At 36.9% G+C, this 17,086-nt stretch overlaps 2 protein-coding genes across 2 annotated transcripts in view; both read left to right on the top strand.

Annotated features, from left to right (window-relative positions):
- The first annotated feature begins 213 nt into the window (after positions 1 to 213).
- Positions 214 to 3,745, top strand: tfpi2 (tissue factor pathway inhibitor 2). Its single transcript, XM_084422604.1, has 5 exons — positions 214 to 412; positions 558 to 728; positions 2,138 to 2,317; positions 2,785 to 2,961; positions 3,061 to 3,745. Exons 1-5 carry the CDS (start codon positions 337 to 339, stop codon positions 3,159 to 3,161), a joined length of 705 nt encoding a protein of 234 aa, XP_084278730.1. The 5' UTR covers positions 214 to 336; the 3' UTR covers positions 3,162 to 3,745.
- Positions 3,746 to 14,213: 10,468 nt separating this feature from the next.
- calcr (calcitonin receptor) overlaps positions 14,214 to 17,086 on the top strand; it is a 52,019-nt gene continuing 49,146 nt past the window's right edge. Inside the window, exon 1 of the mRNA XM_084422603.1 lies at positions 14,214 to 14,469. The gene's annotated coding sequence lies outside the window, so the exon portion shown is untranslated. The remainder of the gene's footprint in view (positions 14,470 to 17,086) is intronic.

The raw sequence follows: 17,086 nt of genomic DNA on the forward strand, positions 1-17,086 counted from the left end.
ATAGACATGTTATTAATATTATAGTAGAATAGTTATAGTAGTAGTTAGTAGTAGTAAGTTTGGCTTTGTTATAATTTTATGGTAATGAAACACGTAATGAAACACGTCATTATTTATTTCCTACTTCGGGAATAGACGTATCTCTAATACTGTGTGGAGATTGTGGAATTGTCATGGAAATGACTGTTTAGCCCGCCCTTCCAATTCCCCCCTGACAAATTCTCCATTTATAAGGCAACGATTGGGAGAAGTCAAGTTAGTAACGTATCAGGCGAGTAACATAGCAGTTAGTATATCAGACTATACACTCGACCTTAGAATCCATAATCTCTCACAATGGTGTGTGATTTGCTTGGAGGTCTTTTGCTTATTGTTGTTCTGCTGCAAAGCGCCGTCGGACTACAACCCAAAGGTAAATGTAACATTGTGCTCTTTTAATGGCTAGTAAAGTGGCGAAACAGAGGCATTCTGTTGTTGAAACGTGACACTTAAAAGTTGCAAGTGAATTTGAGCTTGAGGTTTATAAAATTTTTACCGCGTTATTTATTCCCTCACAGAAGTTTGTCTGTTGCAAGTTGAAGAAGGAACGTGCAATGACGACATCCAGCGCTATTACTACAATACAATCACCCAAAAGTGTGAGGACTTCAGCTATAGCGGTTGTGGAGGAAACGCAAACAACTTCAAGTCATTTGTGGAATGTCAGAAAACTTGCTTCAGGATTCCAAGTACGTTTTATTATAAATATACGTAAATGCTCTGTAAACAATAGCCTACACATGGCATCCCTTACGAAAAAGAAGTTTATTCAAGTGTGCTATTTACTTCTTTTAAACTAAAAATAAGAAGGTATACTTTGACTTTGTCTACTTTTTATGTTCTTTTCAAGAATATACTTTATGTACTTTTATCAGAAGTATACTTAAAATTGCACTTAAGTAGGCTATAGTTTGACTTATACTGATAGAAAAGTCTAAGTAGCCTGTTTGGCCTATAGCCTACTTTCAATTTGATCGAGATATACTTAAAAGTATAATTAAGTATTCTAAGTATACTTGGTTTGTAGTTGTGTTTACTCTTTTGATTGAGTATAGTGGCCTATTAACTCTTTCACCGCCAGCTTTAAAAAAAAAAAAGTTGCCAGCCACCGCCAGTGTTTTTGATCATTTTCACAAAGGTTTCATGGCCCCCAGAATATTTTGTTAAAAAATGTTATAAAAATATTTTGTTGTATGCAAACTGGAAACATAGTTTTGGAAAATAGTTTGAAACTTTTAAATTAAAGTGCAAAAATAATATATAAATTGTAAACAAAAGTATGATGTTGTGTTCACTTCAAGAACACTTACAAGCATACTTGCAGTATAAACTACTAAACTAGTAGAGAGTACACTTCAAAGTGTACTTTTATAAACTAAAAAGTGTGCTACAAGTATTTGACTAGTAAACTATCAGTATACCTTTAAGTTCACTTGTAGTATAGTTGCAGTATGAACGAAAAAACTTAGTTGTAAACTAGTTGTGTACTCAAAGTTTACTACCGTTACACTTAAAGTATACTTATAGGTATACTTTTATATGCTGAAAAGTGGGCCAATTTAGTCCCAAGTAGTATTAAAAACAGTACATTTACAAGTATGCATCTAGTACATTGATATTAGTATACTTATACATGAAGTATACTTCAAAATATACTTGAACTTAAAGCTGCAGTCTGTAACTTTTGGCGCTCGGTTAATAAGCAGAACTGCATGCGTCTTGTGGAAGAACATTGTAGCCGGACCTACTTCTCTCTGTTTATGTCTATGACGAGTCATGCTGGAACTGGGCTAAGAACCAGTCTAAAATAGTCTGAATATAAACACTTAAGATAGGTGTACCGTAGTGATTCAGGATAAGGCAAAACAATTGTTTGGAAAATGTATTCATGATGTACTCGCTTATTATATACATTTTGTCAATTTTGAACACAAAAAAAGTTACAGACTGCAGCTTTAAGTACACTTATTTTTCGTAAGGGATCTTAAATGGGATTTTTTAATGAGAGTTCTGAGGGCAGTTATGGTTTAAAACGATCATAAGCTCACTTCTGATGTGAAATGCTCACTAAAACGTGTTTTGTTTTTGCACACCACAGAAATACCCCAGATCTGTCGTTTTCCAAAGAAAGAGGGGCCCTGCCGAGGCATCTTCAAGCGTTATTTCTTCAATATGACCTCCATGCAGTGTGAACCCTTCTCTTATGGTGGTTGCCAAGGCAATGAAAACATGTTTGAAAACTTTCAGGAATGTCTGGAATATTGCAAACCTCCTAAAAGTAAGTAGAAACACTGTAGATGTAGATGTAAAAAAGTTTTATTGAAGCATTTGCAATCAAATCAAATAATTAAAATGCAGAATAAAAAATGTATTTAAAGGCAAAAAGGGTGGGAAAGTGCTTTGCCATCTTCAAAATAAAACCAGCAATAAAGCATTGGACCTTGATAATGTTTTGGTGAGGAAATGTCAATGGCATTCATAAAACTGATGAGCGGAACATAGAACAGAACATTAAGGGACTTGTAGGGACCCTTCATTGGAACACATTAAGACATTTGTGTTCTCGTCTTTTCAAATCATCAGCACAACAAGCTTGTTTAATGGCCTTCATGTCTAAATGGTTTCCAGTCTCTTGCCTGGCTTATTTATTAATGTACTCCGGCTCCACCTAGAACACTTTTTGAGGTCCCTAGAAAATGCAAAGATCTAAAGTTAAACATTTCTGTTGTGTTTAATTTTTTTCAGCGATCCCTGTGATTTGCCAGGATATTGTGGATAAAGGAAAGTGCTTAGCTTCCATTGAAAGGTATTACTACAACTCTGCTACAAAAACATGCGAGGAGTTCATATATACGGGATGCGGAGGAAGCAACAATAACTTCATCTCCAAACAAAGCTGCATGGATGTTTGTGTTAAAAATGGTATGTTTGATCGCTTTGTGTTTGAGAAAGTCATTATCAAGACAATAGGACAGCATTATTTTCAATGTCTGGTCTAACCATGTGTTTTGTTGTTCTCAGGGAGCAAAGGTTGGAAAACCTCAAAGAAGTCAATAAGAGTTTCTAAACAGTACCTAAGACGAGTAAAGGCTCAGCCACCAAGGGTGACGTCGGTCAAATAATTGTTCATTAAGTCACTCACTGTTTTACTGACAAAGATGATTGCACTGATTTTACAGTATTGGATGCACAGCTCACTCTGTGTACATGATGTTGATTGTTTTTAAAATGAAGGTTTGTTTAATATTCTCATGTATTTTTTATGCCTGTATATATTATATAAGAATTCAACTTTTTTTTTATTATTTGTATTATTAAATACAATAATAAGTCTAACACTGTTTAAGTAATAAAACTGGCAATGATTACTTAGAAACATTATTTAATATGCTGAAGTTTTATCAAGGATCATCTAAGTCTAACATGACAGTCATTTCAGAAAGCTATAGTGACATCTAAACTGACAAGAGCAAGCATGATAAACGAAAAGAGTCTGTTGGGTTAAAAATAGCAGGTTGTTTTTTGTGCAAAATTTCGAGAAATGACACCTTTTTTTTTAATTACACGTGTTTGAACTGGGTGTTTTATATTAATTTATATATAATGTTAACCTACATTTTATACTAAATTGAATTCAAATTGTGTTGTGTCTCATGCCTTTGTAACGGCATTTTATATAAATCCCGAATAAAGTCTTTCATCTGCATCAATAATTTCTCTCAATTCATGTTGTTGTTTGATCTGTCACATGAAGAATATTACCATAAATAGCCTAACACATAATCACTCACATATTAATCATAATCACCTGTACATCCATTTTAATTTCCAAAATCCCAAAATTTACATTATTGTTAAAGTAGGCTACTGGTTACTTGGTTACCAACATTTAAAAATATATATTTTCTTTTGTGTTCAGCAGAAGAAAGAACCTCATACAGGTTTGGAACAACACACTCCCGTTTTCCCCGGGAATCTCCCGTGTTTCACACCAATCTCCCGCCCCACTCCCTTTTTGTTATTTCCCTGAGGAAACTCCCGTAGCAATTTGTATGGCCCATCAATATATAACATCGATGTATTATTCCAAGGTTGTCCAGTTGCCAGATCTTGTATAAAAAACGCATCATACTACTCACACAATCGACAAATACAAATTTCAACCCATTTGTGTCCTCAACCTGGACAACCCAGTTGCGCGGTTTATATCTACGCCGGAAGACGCGGGAAATTGAAATGGGAGACTCAGGTGGTGCTCTGGCGAAAAACAAAAATCTAAATATACAGGTAAATTTATAACAACAGCTGGACGGAAGAATTTAATTTCATATCTCGAAGCCATATCACGGTGGAGAACATGGCGTTACTCAGCACATTAAATCACGATCACGCAGCAGAGGCACAGAAGGGAACACCGGCCATTTCGACCTTCATCACTAGGTGTTTAACTGCTGTGCAATGTTTCAGTTCATGTAAACACATTTTTTAATAATAATAATAAAAGAACGTTTAGGCTACATGACTTAGGCCTATTCATGTTTCTTTTTATCTTTATTAATAATTATGTAATTATTGTAATGTATAACCATGAACAACATGAGGGTGAGTAAATTACGACAGGATTTTCATTTTTGGGTGAACTAACCCTTTAATGGTTACCACGTGAAGTTTTATTTGAAAGTATAGCGCCCCCTAGTTTATCTATCACGTAATTAACTTGTTAGGCCGTGAATGGTCGACATAATGTGGCCTGAAGCATCTGTCACACAGAAAATGTAATTTCATGTCAAGATCAATAAAGCAAAGCTGAATTTATCATGAACAAATTTGGTAACTTAATGTTCCACAGACTAGTCAGTCTCAGTCAATGGCTTCAGATTAATGTTGTCTAAAACAGCCACAAGGTGGAGTTCTGTATTCATGCAGTATAATGCTGTGACACTAATGCACTTTTTTTTTTACATTGTTGAAGACACACAGATTCAATTTTTAAAAGCATTTCTGCAGCTCAATATTTTAAGTTGGCATGAAAAGGGTGGTATTTCATTGTTCTTTTCCATTGCATTAAGAAAGTGTTGTTTTTCCCAACCTGAATAAGCCATTGTAGTTATAAATTATCTAAATATGTACCTGGTGGACAGAAATCTCAATAAACAACATCCTCCCTTAGAGACTCTACTTAAAACTACAATGATAAATGCATTATGATATATCTGGAATACATTTTGATAAGCTGCAGCTTTTCTTCCAATAACAAGAAATACAGAAATTGTTATTCCAGAAATACAGACTCATTGTGAATTCATGTCACTCATATATGGGAGTTGGATTACAATCTTACATCTTTTGCAGAGTCTGCATGTCCTGTGGTGAAGTCTGCAAAGGTTAATGGTTTTATACTAAAAAGAGATTTGTTAGCTCTCAGCAGGTTTAGCAGGTTGCACAGCAGCACAACTGAATTTGGGGCTTAATAAAGTCATATATTTTAGGTTTGCTGAGAGGTGGCAGGATACTGCCATGAAATAAATACACAAATCAGTCAATCACCAAAGGTGTGCTTTATGTAAATCACAAGTCTGGAACTTTCATTTCTCGGCAGTGACACATTTAAATTAAAAGTGACAGTTTTTCAACAGAGACTGCAAAACCCATTTACAAATGTTTAATAATGCAGAACACCTCATAAGTTACTGGTTTGTTGAAACTTCAAATTCTCTTTAGGTGAGGCCCAAACATATAATTTGTATTAAGCAACAACATATTTCTTTTTATCTTAGTAAGAACTTATGCCCTTAAATATGTATATCCTGAAATATTAAGGCTTTCTTATACTGCTAAAAATAAAGATGAGAGTAATAATGTGTCAAATTATGTGCTGTTAATTTGCTGCTGTAGCTGTTATTGCTGCTGCTGATATTGCTGCTGCTGTTGATTGTTGCTGCTACTGTTATTGCTACAGCTGTTGATTATTACAATCACAGCAGCAGCAGCAATAACAACAGAAGCAGCAATAACAGCAGCAGCAATAACAACAGTAGCAGTAACAGCAGCAACAATAACAGCAACAGCAGCAGCAGCAGCAGCAGCAGCAGCATTAACAGCAGCAACAGCAATAACAGCAGCAGCAATAACAACAGTAGCAGTAACAGCAGCAGCAGCAACAATAACAGCAGCAGCAGCAGCAATAAGAGCATAAGCAGCAATAACAGCAGCAGCAGCAGCAATAAGAGCATAAGCAGCAATAACAGCAGCAGCAGCAATAACAGCAGCAGCAATAACAGCAGCAGCAGCAACAATAACAGCAGCAGCAGCAGCAATAACAACAGTAGCAGTAACAGCAGCAACAATAACAGCAGCAGCAGCAGCAATGAGAGCATAAGCAGCAGCAATAACAGCAGCAGCAGCAATAACAGCGGCAGCAACAATAACAGCAGCAGCAGCAGCAATAACAACAGTAGCAGTAACAGCAGCAGCAACAGCAATAACAGCAGCAGCAGCAATAACAACAGTAGCAGTAACAGCAGCAGCAACAATAGCAGCAGCAATAACAGCAGCAGCAATAACAACAGTAGCAGTAACAGCAGCAGTAACAGCAATAACAGCAGCAGCAGCAATAACAACAGTAGCAGTAACAGCAGCAGCAACAATAGCAGCAGCAGCAGCAGCAGCAATAACAGCAGTAACAGCAACAGTAACAGCAACAGCAGCAGCAATAACAACAGTAGCAGTAACAGTAACAGCAGCAGCAGCAGCAATAACAATAGTAGCAGCAACAGCAGCAAGCAGCAATAACAGCAGCAGCAGCAATAACAACAGTAGCAGTAACAGCAGCAGTAACAGCAATAACAGCAGCAGCAGCAATAACAACAGTAGCAGTAACAGCAGCAGCAACAATAGCAGCAGCAGCAGCAATAACAGCAGCAACAGCAACAGTAACAGCAACAGCAGCAGCAATAACAACAGTAGCAGTAACAGTAACAGAAGCAGCAGCAGCAGCAATAACAACAGTAGCAGCAACAGCAGCAAGCAGCAATAACAGCAGCAGCAGCAATAACAACAGTAGCAGCAACAGCAGCAAGCAGCAATAACAGCAGCAGCAGCAATAACAACAGTAGCAGTAACAGTAACAGAAGCAGCAGCAGCAGCAATAACAACAGTAGCAGCAACAGCAGCAAGCAGCAATAACAGCAGCAGCAGCAATAACAACAGTAGCAGCAACAGCAGCAAGCAGCAATAACAGCAGCAGCAGCAATAACAACAGTAGCAGTAACAGCAGCAGCAATAACAACAGTAGCAGCAACAGCAGCAAGCAGCAATAACAGCAGCAGCAGCAATAACAACAGTAGCAGTAACAGCAGCAGCAACAATAGCAGCAGCAGCAGCAATAACAGCAGCAACAGTAACAGCAACAGCAGCAGCAATAACAACAGTAGCAGTAACAGTAACAGAAGCAGCAGCAGCAGCAATAACAACAGTAGCAGCAACAGCAGCAGCAGCAATAACAACAGTAGCAGCAACAGCAGCAAGCAGCAATAACAGCAGCAGCAGCAATAACAACAGTAGCAGTAACAGTAACAGAAGCAGCAGCAGCAGCAATAACAACAGTAGCAGCAACAGCAGCAAGCAGCAATAACAGCAGCAGCAGCAGCAATAACAACAGTAGCAGTAACAGTAACAGAAGCAGCAGCAGCAGCAATAACAACAGTAGCAGCAACAGCAGCAAGCAGCAATAACAGCAGCAGCAGCAATAACAACAGTAGCAGCAACAGCAGCAAGCAGCAATAACAGCAGCAGCAGCAATAACAACAGTAGCAGTAACAGCAGCAGCAATAACAACAGTAGCAGCAACAGCAGCAAGCAGCAATAACAGCAGCAGCAGCAATAACAACAGTAGCAGCAACAGCAGCAAGCAGCAATAACAGCAGCAGCAGCAGCAGCAATAACAACAGTAGCAGTAACAGCAGCAGCAATAACAACAGTAGCAGCAACAGCAGCAAGCAGCAATAACAGCAGCAGCAGCAGCAATAACAACAGTAGCAGTAACAGCAGCAGCAATAAGAGCAGAAGCAGCAGCAATAACAGCAGCAGCAATAATCAACAGCAGCAACAGCGTAGCAGATCTATTTAGCCAAGACCAAACATATTTAATAGTCATGTACATTACCACGCCAAATATTTAGAAAGTTGTCATGACACAACTAATGTTAACAAATGAAACCCTATTGTAAAGGGTTACCAGATTCTTTAAAAAATATTTATTCGGTTAAAAACACATTTCAGATTTGCAATGCTCAGGCGGGGAAGAGGAACTGAAATATGACAATGCTATTACTTCACACCATTGATAACATAAAAGATAATGACTATCTTTATCTATAATTTCCCATACTTGATGAGCAGTTCATGGAGTGAAGAGAAATAATCGTTGTAAGGGTTCTTCAAACACAACACAGCCTGTATCTTATTTGCTCAGTGCCTCAGGGAGTGAAGGTGGCATCGTGACAAATTGCAACGTACATGCCAAGTTTGCCTGAGCGTGCATTAGACGTGATGACGAGCAATCGGCCTAATTGTCACAAATGGTTTGTTATGGAGACTACACTCTGATTTCTCTTTTTTAAGACTCCAGAAAGGAATGATATCATGGGTGGAGTGTATGACAGCACATCCAAATGGATTAGAATCAGATGAAATAATAGACATCAACGATCATCACATTATCTTCCTCTGAAAGGTCCATAACACAATGATTGGTAATATGCTGCCACCTCACTCAGTGATACAGTACATCAACTCGGGCCACTATGTTTTTGTGCTGCAGAGAGATACTCAATCCTAATCCGAATGATTGTATAGTGGGGACCATAGTTGCTTATAAGAACAAGTGTGATGTGATCTCATGATAACTCACTGGACGCTGGCCTGCTTGCATCCTCCTGTGAGAGACATGTATGGCCCTCAGTTCCTCTGCCTTTTCTTTCAGGCATGACCAGGCTGGTGTTCTGCTCTGATAACTGCTGTGAGGGAAAAATAAGGACATCTTGTCTTTGTGTTTCCTGCTGAGTTTAACCTTTAACTGAGGTCAGCCTGAACTCTTCTGAAAGCATCTCTTCTGAAAGTGAACAAATGAAGAGGATAACAATTTATAACTGGGAAAATTACTGTTATGATTAAAGGGGACCTATTATACCCTTTTTCAAAGGCTAGACTAGATTTTCATGCTTGATTTTTAAAAAAACACACTACTTTTCATGTATTTGACATTGTTGCAGCTCCTCTCCTCCCAGTATGTCAGTAAAACTCTGTTTAGTCTCTATGAAGCCCCTCCTTCTGAAAAGCACAATGTGCTCTGATTGGTCGGCTAGATCATTGTGTTGTGATTGGTCAACCGCTTCCAGCATGTTTATAACCGCACACTGTACTAATGCAACTCATGCCCCTTTTTTGCTTATGGGAATTAATTTCCCGTTTCAGGGAGTTCAGAAACAGTGACACTGATATAGAGAATAGCTCACTTTGCACTGACTTTGTGCTTTGCAGGCCTTTTAAATCCTCAAACAGCAGCATTGCACACTAAAGAAAGTTGGAAATCTAAAATAATTTACTTGAAGAGGAATATTCAAAGTAAAAAGTAAAAGCTATTTCAAATTTTGTGTTCACAAAGACATGGAGATAATTCCAAATATGTGGATCGGTACACCTCTCTCAGAGACAAAAAGTATTTAATCTCAAGCTTCTGAATATGGCACGTTTAGATCTTCTGAGCCATAAAGATATCATCCTTTGAAAGTTTTAATGTGTCATAAATATGCTGCTTCATGCTTATCAAATCTTTTCCTGTCTGAGTGTGAGTGTGTGTGTATGAGTGTGAATTTATGCACAGATGGGAAAGGAGGTGGATCAGAAGGAGACAGAGTGTTCGGTTCATGTAAGAGTCACAGTGTTGCATTGTTATGGCATAAATTAAATGTATAAAATAAAGCCGCGCTTTGAAGACCGGTCAACAAAAGACAAAATGCACAGTGTATATAGCTCAACTAATGTTTGTAAAAAAAAAAAAAAAAATTCTTTTGTGAATTTATCACAATAAGGATTAACCCAATCTTAGAGGCGAGACACAGGCAAACACACTGATTTTTAGCTTTTCATAAAGTGTTTTTTCAGACTTGTGGAAAGAAAACATCCAAAAAACACTGTGTGTATCTTTTATAGCACTTTATCTATTTGCCTCTGTAGATTTCAATTACAGTTCATATCTTTTCGTTTTCTCAAAATGAGTTTTTTTTCTCCTGCTCAGAAATCTCCACTTCAGCAGCACTTACATACACCAAACAGAGGGGTTTGTTCATATACAATTTGCCTGATTTTATACAACATTTTATTCCAATTTTTCCAATCAAAAACCTTTGACTTTAATATATAAAAAAATTAAACAAGAATTTTGAACCTGGCTTCATCCAATGGTCAGATTTTTTGTTCTATGTTTGCAATTATTAATGTAATCAATCAACTAGAGGAGTATGGTGATCTATATTAGTTAATCTTTTTTTACCCTATTCACCTGGGGTGTCTTGCTTTAATAGTATGGATGAAAAGGTTGTGAAAATCAGCATTATAGCTTCAGGAACATCACAGCAGGATTGGTTTTGCCCTCAAATTGTCTGCTTATTCTTTCCTTTATCATCATTTTGAATCTCGCAGCACACTGAAAGTTCGACATCAATTTTCCAGCTCCTTGAACTAAGGCAGAACCTTTAAACGTTCTCAGTTCACGACTGTGAGAGATGGTATGAGCAACATGTGAGGAAGAGATGGCAGACAAACCAAAGGGAATTATTATTTCCCTGTAAACATGTAACTAAACCAAGCATTCAAAAGAAATGATCAAAACAATCAAGAAACCGAAAACTGATGATTGCCACATGTATTATGGTCATTATGTTTTTTAATAAGCATCATTTATGAGAGATGTTATTGAGACAGTACTTATCTCCACCTCTCAGGAAAATGTGTCATGGTTCCAAAGTGTATGCAGAATAAAAAAATATTTTTACTGAACATAAATTCCACTGAACAAAATTATAAACGTAACCCCCATTTTTGCCCCCATTTTTCATGAGCTGAACTCAAAGATATAAGACTTTTTCTATGTACACAAAAGGCCTATTTCTCTCAAATATAGTTCACAAATCGGTCTAAATCTGTGTTAGTGAGCACTTCTCCTTTGCCGAGATAATCCATCCACCTCACAGGTGTGGCATATCAAGATGCATGATTATTGCACAGGTGTGCCTTAGGCTGGCCACAATAAAAGGCCACTCTAAAATGTGCAGTTTTATCACACAGCACAATGCCACAGATGTCGCAAGTTTTGAGGGAGCGTGCAGTTGGCATGCTGACAGCAGGAATGTCCACCCGAGCTGTTGCCCGTGAATTGAATGTTCATTTCTCTACCATAAACACAAAGGCATTTCAGAGAATTTGGCAGTACATTTGGCAGGTGCTCAGATGGAGCTGTAGTGATGAAATAGCGGAAAGAGTGAAAAGACAGCAGTTTTTAATACAGCAGGGTATCTTTTCAGGAAAAACTAAATCATTTTTCAAAATAACCACGTGCTAAATGTGTACTATTTCCTGATAATAAAAAATTTTTTTGCATTTCATATCTCAAGTATATTAACACAACTTCTGTATCATTCTGCTTTTGGTGAACATGCTGCATCTTGAAGCTTGTGTTAGTTCAGGAATACTTCACATATGAACCTCCATTGTAATTGGAATATGGGAGCACTTTCTCTGTAACAAATCCATTCTCCCCACTCAAGGAAACAATTAATTGCAGTTCAGACATTCTACATTTCCCTCCTTTGCAAGCTCAGTGTTTTGGGTGTCCCCCAAAACACACAAAAAATATGATTTAATCACCTAATACAAAACTGCAAATCATAAACCTGCACAAACAAAATCATAAACAAGCCTTTTGTCTTAAACCACCTTTATTAAAGTATACTCTCTCATAACCTATGTACATTTTTCACATTTTTTATGTTTTAAAATGATTAACTTTCAACTTCCCCCTTTTGTTATTGCACATGGCAAGGCACTTTTACTTCTAAAGCACGTTTAAATCAGCCACTGCAGACCAAAGTGCTGTACAATCTAAATAAAAAATTAGACTATAAAATAAATAAACTGACAAGAAAACTAAATTTAATAAGACTACATTGATCCAAATGTCAGAGAAAAAAAATATGATTTCAGTGAGGTTTTAAAACTATCAACATCGGAAGACCGCCTAATGTGTCCCGGCAAATCATTCCACAGGCATGGAGCAGCAACAGAAAAGGCACGATCACCTTTTAACTTCAAACGAGACCTTGGCACAGTCAACATCAACCTGTTGGAAGACCTTAAGGGCCTAGAACATTTCCTGTGGAGAAGATCTGTAATGTATTGTGGAGCCTGTCTATTTAACCCCTTAGAATACACAATAGAACCTTAAATGTATCACGGTATCTGACCGGCAACCAGTGAAGTGAAGTCAGAACAGGCCAAATATGTTCCGTCTTTCTAGTTCCAGTTTCTAGTTCTAGTTCCATATTTAAGTGTATCCATATTTAAGACATAATTATTATTTTTTTTTTTTTTTTATAATTCAATAGGCAATGAACAAGATGTAAATATTTATTTAATGTTGGCTACTTGCAATCCACATTGTTATTGTGCTTTCTAATATGTAATAGCCAACTTGAAGATGGACATATTTGACTGTTGCGCGTCGTCTCTCTGATTTATTTGGCCAATTGTTGAACCACTGTAGCTAACGGCCAGTAGGACTAATGTCAGTCAGCAGGTTTTAGTAAACCGCTGATGAGGTAGGCCTAATTATAACTATTAAATACACTCTACACTCGAGTCCCGAAAACTTAGGCAGCTGACTTGTTCCCTCGCTGCATTCTCAGGCAAACACTTTGTAGGTAGTGTTTGCACGTGAATGGACCTCATGAGGTAGCGTTCAGATGCCATCTTTATTTTTTTATATATTTTTTTTAGCTCAACTGTCACAGAATGGAAAGCACAGAATTGTGGGATATATCAAATGCAGCCAAATTATACATCTATGCTCATAGATATATAAACACAGATGCCTCATATGCTCCTATGGGCTGCTATACATAAGCTGAGAACACAGTACGTTGAGTTTCCACAAGAACCAATGAGGTTTGTTCTCGTGCGTCAAGCAGGTTCGGGTGTGCTTCTATTTATGTTCACTGATCAATGTTAAAATGTGAATAAAAGCCTAAATTAAATCTGTTGATCATATTAAGCGACCGTGTCTCTTCAGAAAATTTGGACTAAACCGCTCAGTTCAAATGGATTAGTTTTACAATCTCTTTATGAACTTTTTGAAGCATCACAGTGGTAGTTGCATAGCTGTCAAGCTCTCAGATTTCATCATAAAGATCTTCATTTGTGTTCCGGAGATGAATGAAAGTCTTACGGGTTTGGAACGACATGAGGGTGAGTAATTACTGACAGATTTTTTGGGTGAACTATCCCTTTAAGGGTATTTATTCTTTTACCTAATTATAAGCTATATTTGTTTCAACTAACTACATTTCAGAAACCACAGATGGAACAGAAGTCGCGTTCTAATCAGGAAATGGCCTGACCATAGCAACAGTTCAGCACTGGAGCGTTTTCCATCACGATCGGTTTTAGACACTGCACTGACAAATCACAAGTTCGCAAGCTAATATGAATCACGTTATTGTATTTTTTTTTTTTTTTTTTTTATCTTTCACAAATATATAAAAAACTTTAGTGCTTTGTTTAGGTAGGCTAATACATGGTTTGGGCACCTCAACAGAAAAGCCCCCGAAATATTCTCACACTGCCTGACTATAGCCTACGCTAATATAGCTTCGAAACGAGGTTCCTATAGACAGCACATTACGAATGCATGTATTTTAATACATCACACGTCATGCATTTTAATTTTTCAAGATTCTTTGATGAATAGCCTATGGGTGTCAAAATGCTGTCTATGAAGGCAGCTCACTAGGTTTTGAAACACAGCCTAAATGTGTGTTTGAGCGTGCTGAAGCCCGCTGTCAGTAATTCTAGGAGGAGCCCACGCGCTCCACATGCTCGGCTCGAGATGAGCGGCTGTTAGATGCACTTGGATTACCAGCTTCTGAACTGAAACAACGTCTCGCTCGTAAAAAAAATAAAAAAAATATGTAAAACAGTGACGTTTCTGATTACACGTCTTTTTAACGAGTGGATATTCTCCTCAGACGGAGATAAAAACACCAGATGCATTAACAGCATCACTTATTTTTAGTCCCAGACGATGGAATTCAGTTTAAGAAGCCCAGTGTGAAAAAGTGAAGTACGCACAGGATTTACATTCTCATCCACATAAAGGTAAGATGTACATTTCATTATGATGGGCGCATATTGCCTAATTATCTGCAGATATATATATTCCATTTGTAACCCATTGCATGATATGATTTCTGCGTATAGCCTATTTGGTGCTTTACATTTATCTTTGATTTAGTTTTTAAATTTGTTAATGATTTGAATAATAAAAATATGGAGATTGGAAAGAAAATGTTTTTTCTTTCTGACAGATCAGTTTGCCAATATAAATAATTGCAGGAAAAAAATGTAGATTCATAATTTCTTACTGTCACTAAAGAAAGACTGTATTGGCTGATCTTAAAGCTGTTTGAAAACATGAGTTGAGCTCTTCTGTTACCTTAGAAATTATATTGTAAGAGTGCAAATGTCAGCATGGCAAGATCTATTTTATAAATCTACTTTTAATATGAGGCATCCAGTCTGATAGTGACTGATATCACTCTGGATTCTTCATAAACTGACAGTGTTTTGCAGTTCCATGCTGTGTACTGGTCTAGTTAAAATTCCTTTGGTTATGAATATGATAACCACACCGTTTCATCATTTGTGTAGAACATTGGCTCATTATATAAACCATATACAGGAAGCAGAGCTTCTAGGTTTCTGTCTCCTTTATGGTAGGAGGATTAAATTGGATTCGCCACTGTATATTCCACTGATAGGATTAAGAGATGCTACTGGGAAAGCTAAAAAAAAAATGAGGAAACAAACCATTGCAGATGTTGTTTTTACAGTTTCATTAGGGATCTTTTAAAGAAAGTGTGCGTTGTGATGCATATGATCTTTTTACAATGCATGCTTAAGTTAAACATCAGAAAAAGCACAGAAAGACAAAGCAGCAATGATTTTTTCTTTGCAGAGATAAGGCTTTGACCTGTAATCAAATAGTACAGGATGCATTATTTGAGTCAGGCTGAGAGCAGAGACGTAGAGCTAGATATGGACAGCGATTTTTAGATACCGACTGCTTTTAAAGCATGCTTGTGGGTTTCCTTTCAGATCAGCCTGACAAGTTCATCTCACACATGAAAACAAGGAAAGCAAACACGACAGTGAATCACCATAGAGAGCGAAAACAAGCATGTTAATGTAGGACTAGTCTCAGTTCATGGGGTCATGAACATTCACTTGTTGAGCTATGCTCCTAATCCAGCTAATGGCTCATGCATTATTCATTAGTGTGTTTGGGACGGTCATTTAGGCCATGTCTGCAGTGCTTCAAATATTATGAGAAGTTAATCTACCATAAAACCGATACTTGACACAGAATGGGCTTTTGTAGCGAAGAAAAGTAATAATCTACCTGACTATGACATCCATTGTTGTATAATTGAAGGCTTTTTTACAGTTGATATACTGACCATGGCTAAGCATAAGCAAATGTTTGAACTTGTTAAAACAGATTATGGATTTTATAGTACTATGCAAGAGATGAAACTGAATATAATTTAGCTTCTTCCCTTTGAAAGCGGAGTATATTTTATAATAACATAAAGTGCAGAGCTTGAAAATTAAACCCATTATCTAATTAATGTTTATTTTGCATTCAGTTATGAGCATCAATTGAGAATTATTGTTATACAAAACATGCATTTTAATGCGCTCTTCTTGTAGGATGTATAATATTCGTCTTATTAAGTAGTCAGTTGATGATTTAGCTCAAGAGTAAATATATTCCTTAATATTATTACAGATATCTGTTGAATAATCTCCTTAAAGGCATATAATTCTCCCAATTTTTTTGTCATCGCTTACTCACCCTCAAGTTGTTCCCAATCTGTATGAATTTCTTACTTCTGCTGAACACAAAAGAAGATATTTTGAAGAATGCTGTAACCAGACAGTTGACGGCACCCATTGACTTCTATAGTAAAAACTATGGAAGTCAATGGTTACCATCAACTCTCTGGTTGCCAACATTCTTCAAAATAGCTTCTTTTGTGTTCAACAGAATAATGAAATTTATACAGGTTTGGAACAACATGAGGGTGAGTAATGAAGACAAAATGAATGAACTATCCCTTTAAAAGGTTTAATGCTGCTCTCAGGTAGACTTTGAATTAATTTGGGCACGTTTGCAATACACAGGTAGGCTTATGTTCATCAATGCTTGTTCTGGCCAGTCTACACATGAGATGCGATGTACTGTATCAGTAGGTGGAGCTAAAGTACAGTCATGTGCCATACAGCGATAGAGCTGTGCACTACAGAGAGGCATTTAGACTGATAAGGATGTTTTTGGGCCATTTTAAATGCGAAACATTTCTACGAATTGTGCAAATTAATGCACTAAAGTTTGAGGTCAGTCTTTTTTTTTTTTTCAGAAAAAAATGAATACTTTCATTCAGGAAAGAAGCATTAAATTGATTAAAAGTGACAGTAAAGTCATGCATACGTCACACAAGGTGTCTATTATTAAATAAAAAATGTATAAAGAAATCTTCATAATAGTATAAATATATATGTATATAATAGAAACTTAAAAAATTCTATTTTCCAAAGATTCCTGAAAACAATGTATCACAATTTCCACAAAATATTAAGCATATATATTTTTTTAACATTGATAATAAGACATGTTTCCAAATTCAGCTTTGCCACCACATGAATAAATTAC

This window comes from Rutilus rutilus (genome assembly GCF_951802725.1).
Source record: "Rutilus rutilus genome assembly, chromosome: 11".
NCBI classification, from domain to species: Eukaryota; Metazoa; Chordata; class Actinopteri; order Cypriniformes; family Leuciscidae; genus Rutilus; species Rutilus rutilus.

Coding starts and splice junctions, on each gene's coding strand:
- tfpi2 (XM_084422604.1), top strand. CDS start 337: ATGGTGTGTGATTTGCTTGGAGGTCTTTTGCTTATTGTTGTTCTGCTG. Junction 413..557: donor CGTCGGACTACAACCCAAAG/GTAAATGTAACA, acceptor ATTCCCTCACAG/AAGTTTGTCTGTTGCAAGTT. Junction 2,962..3,060: donor GGATGTTTGTGTTAAAAATG/GTATGTTTGATC, acceptor TGTTGTTCTCAG/GGAGCAAAGGTTGGAAAACC.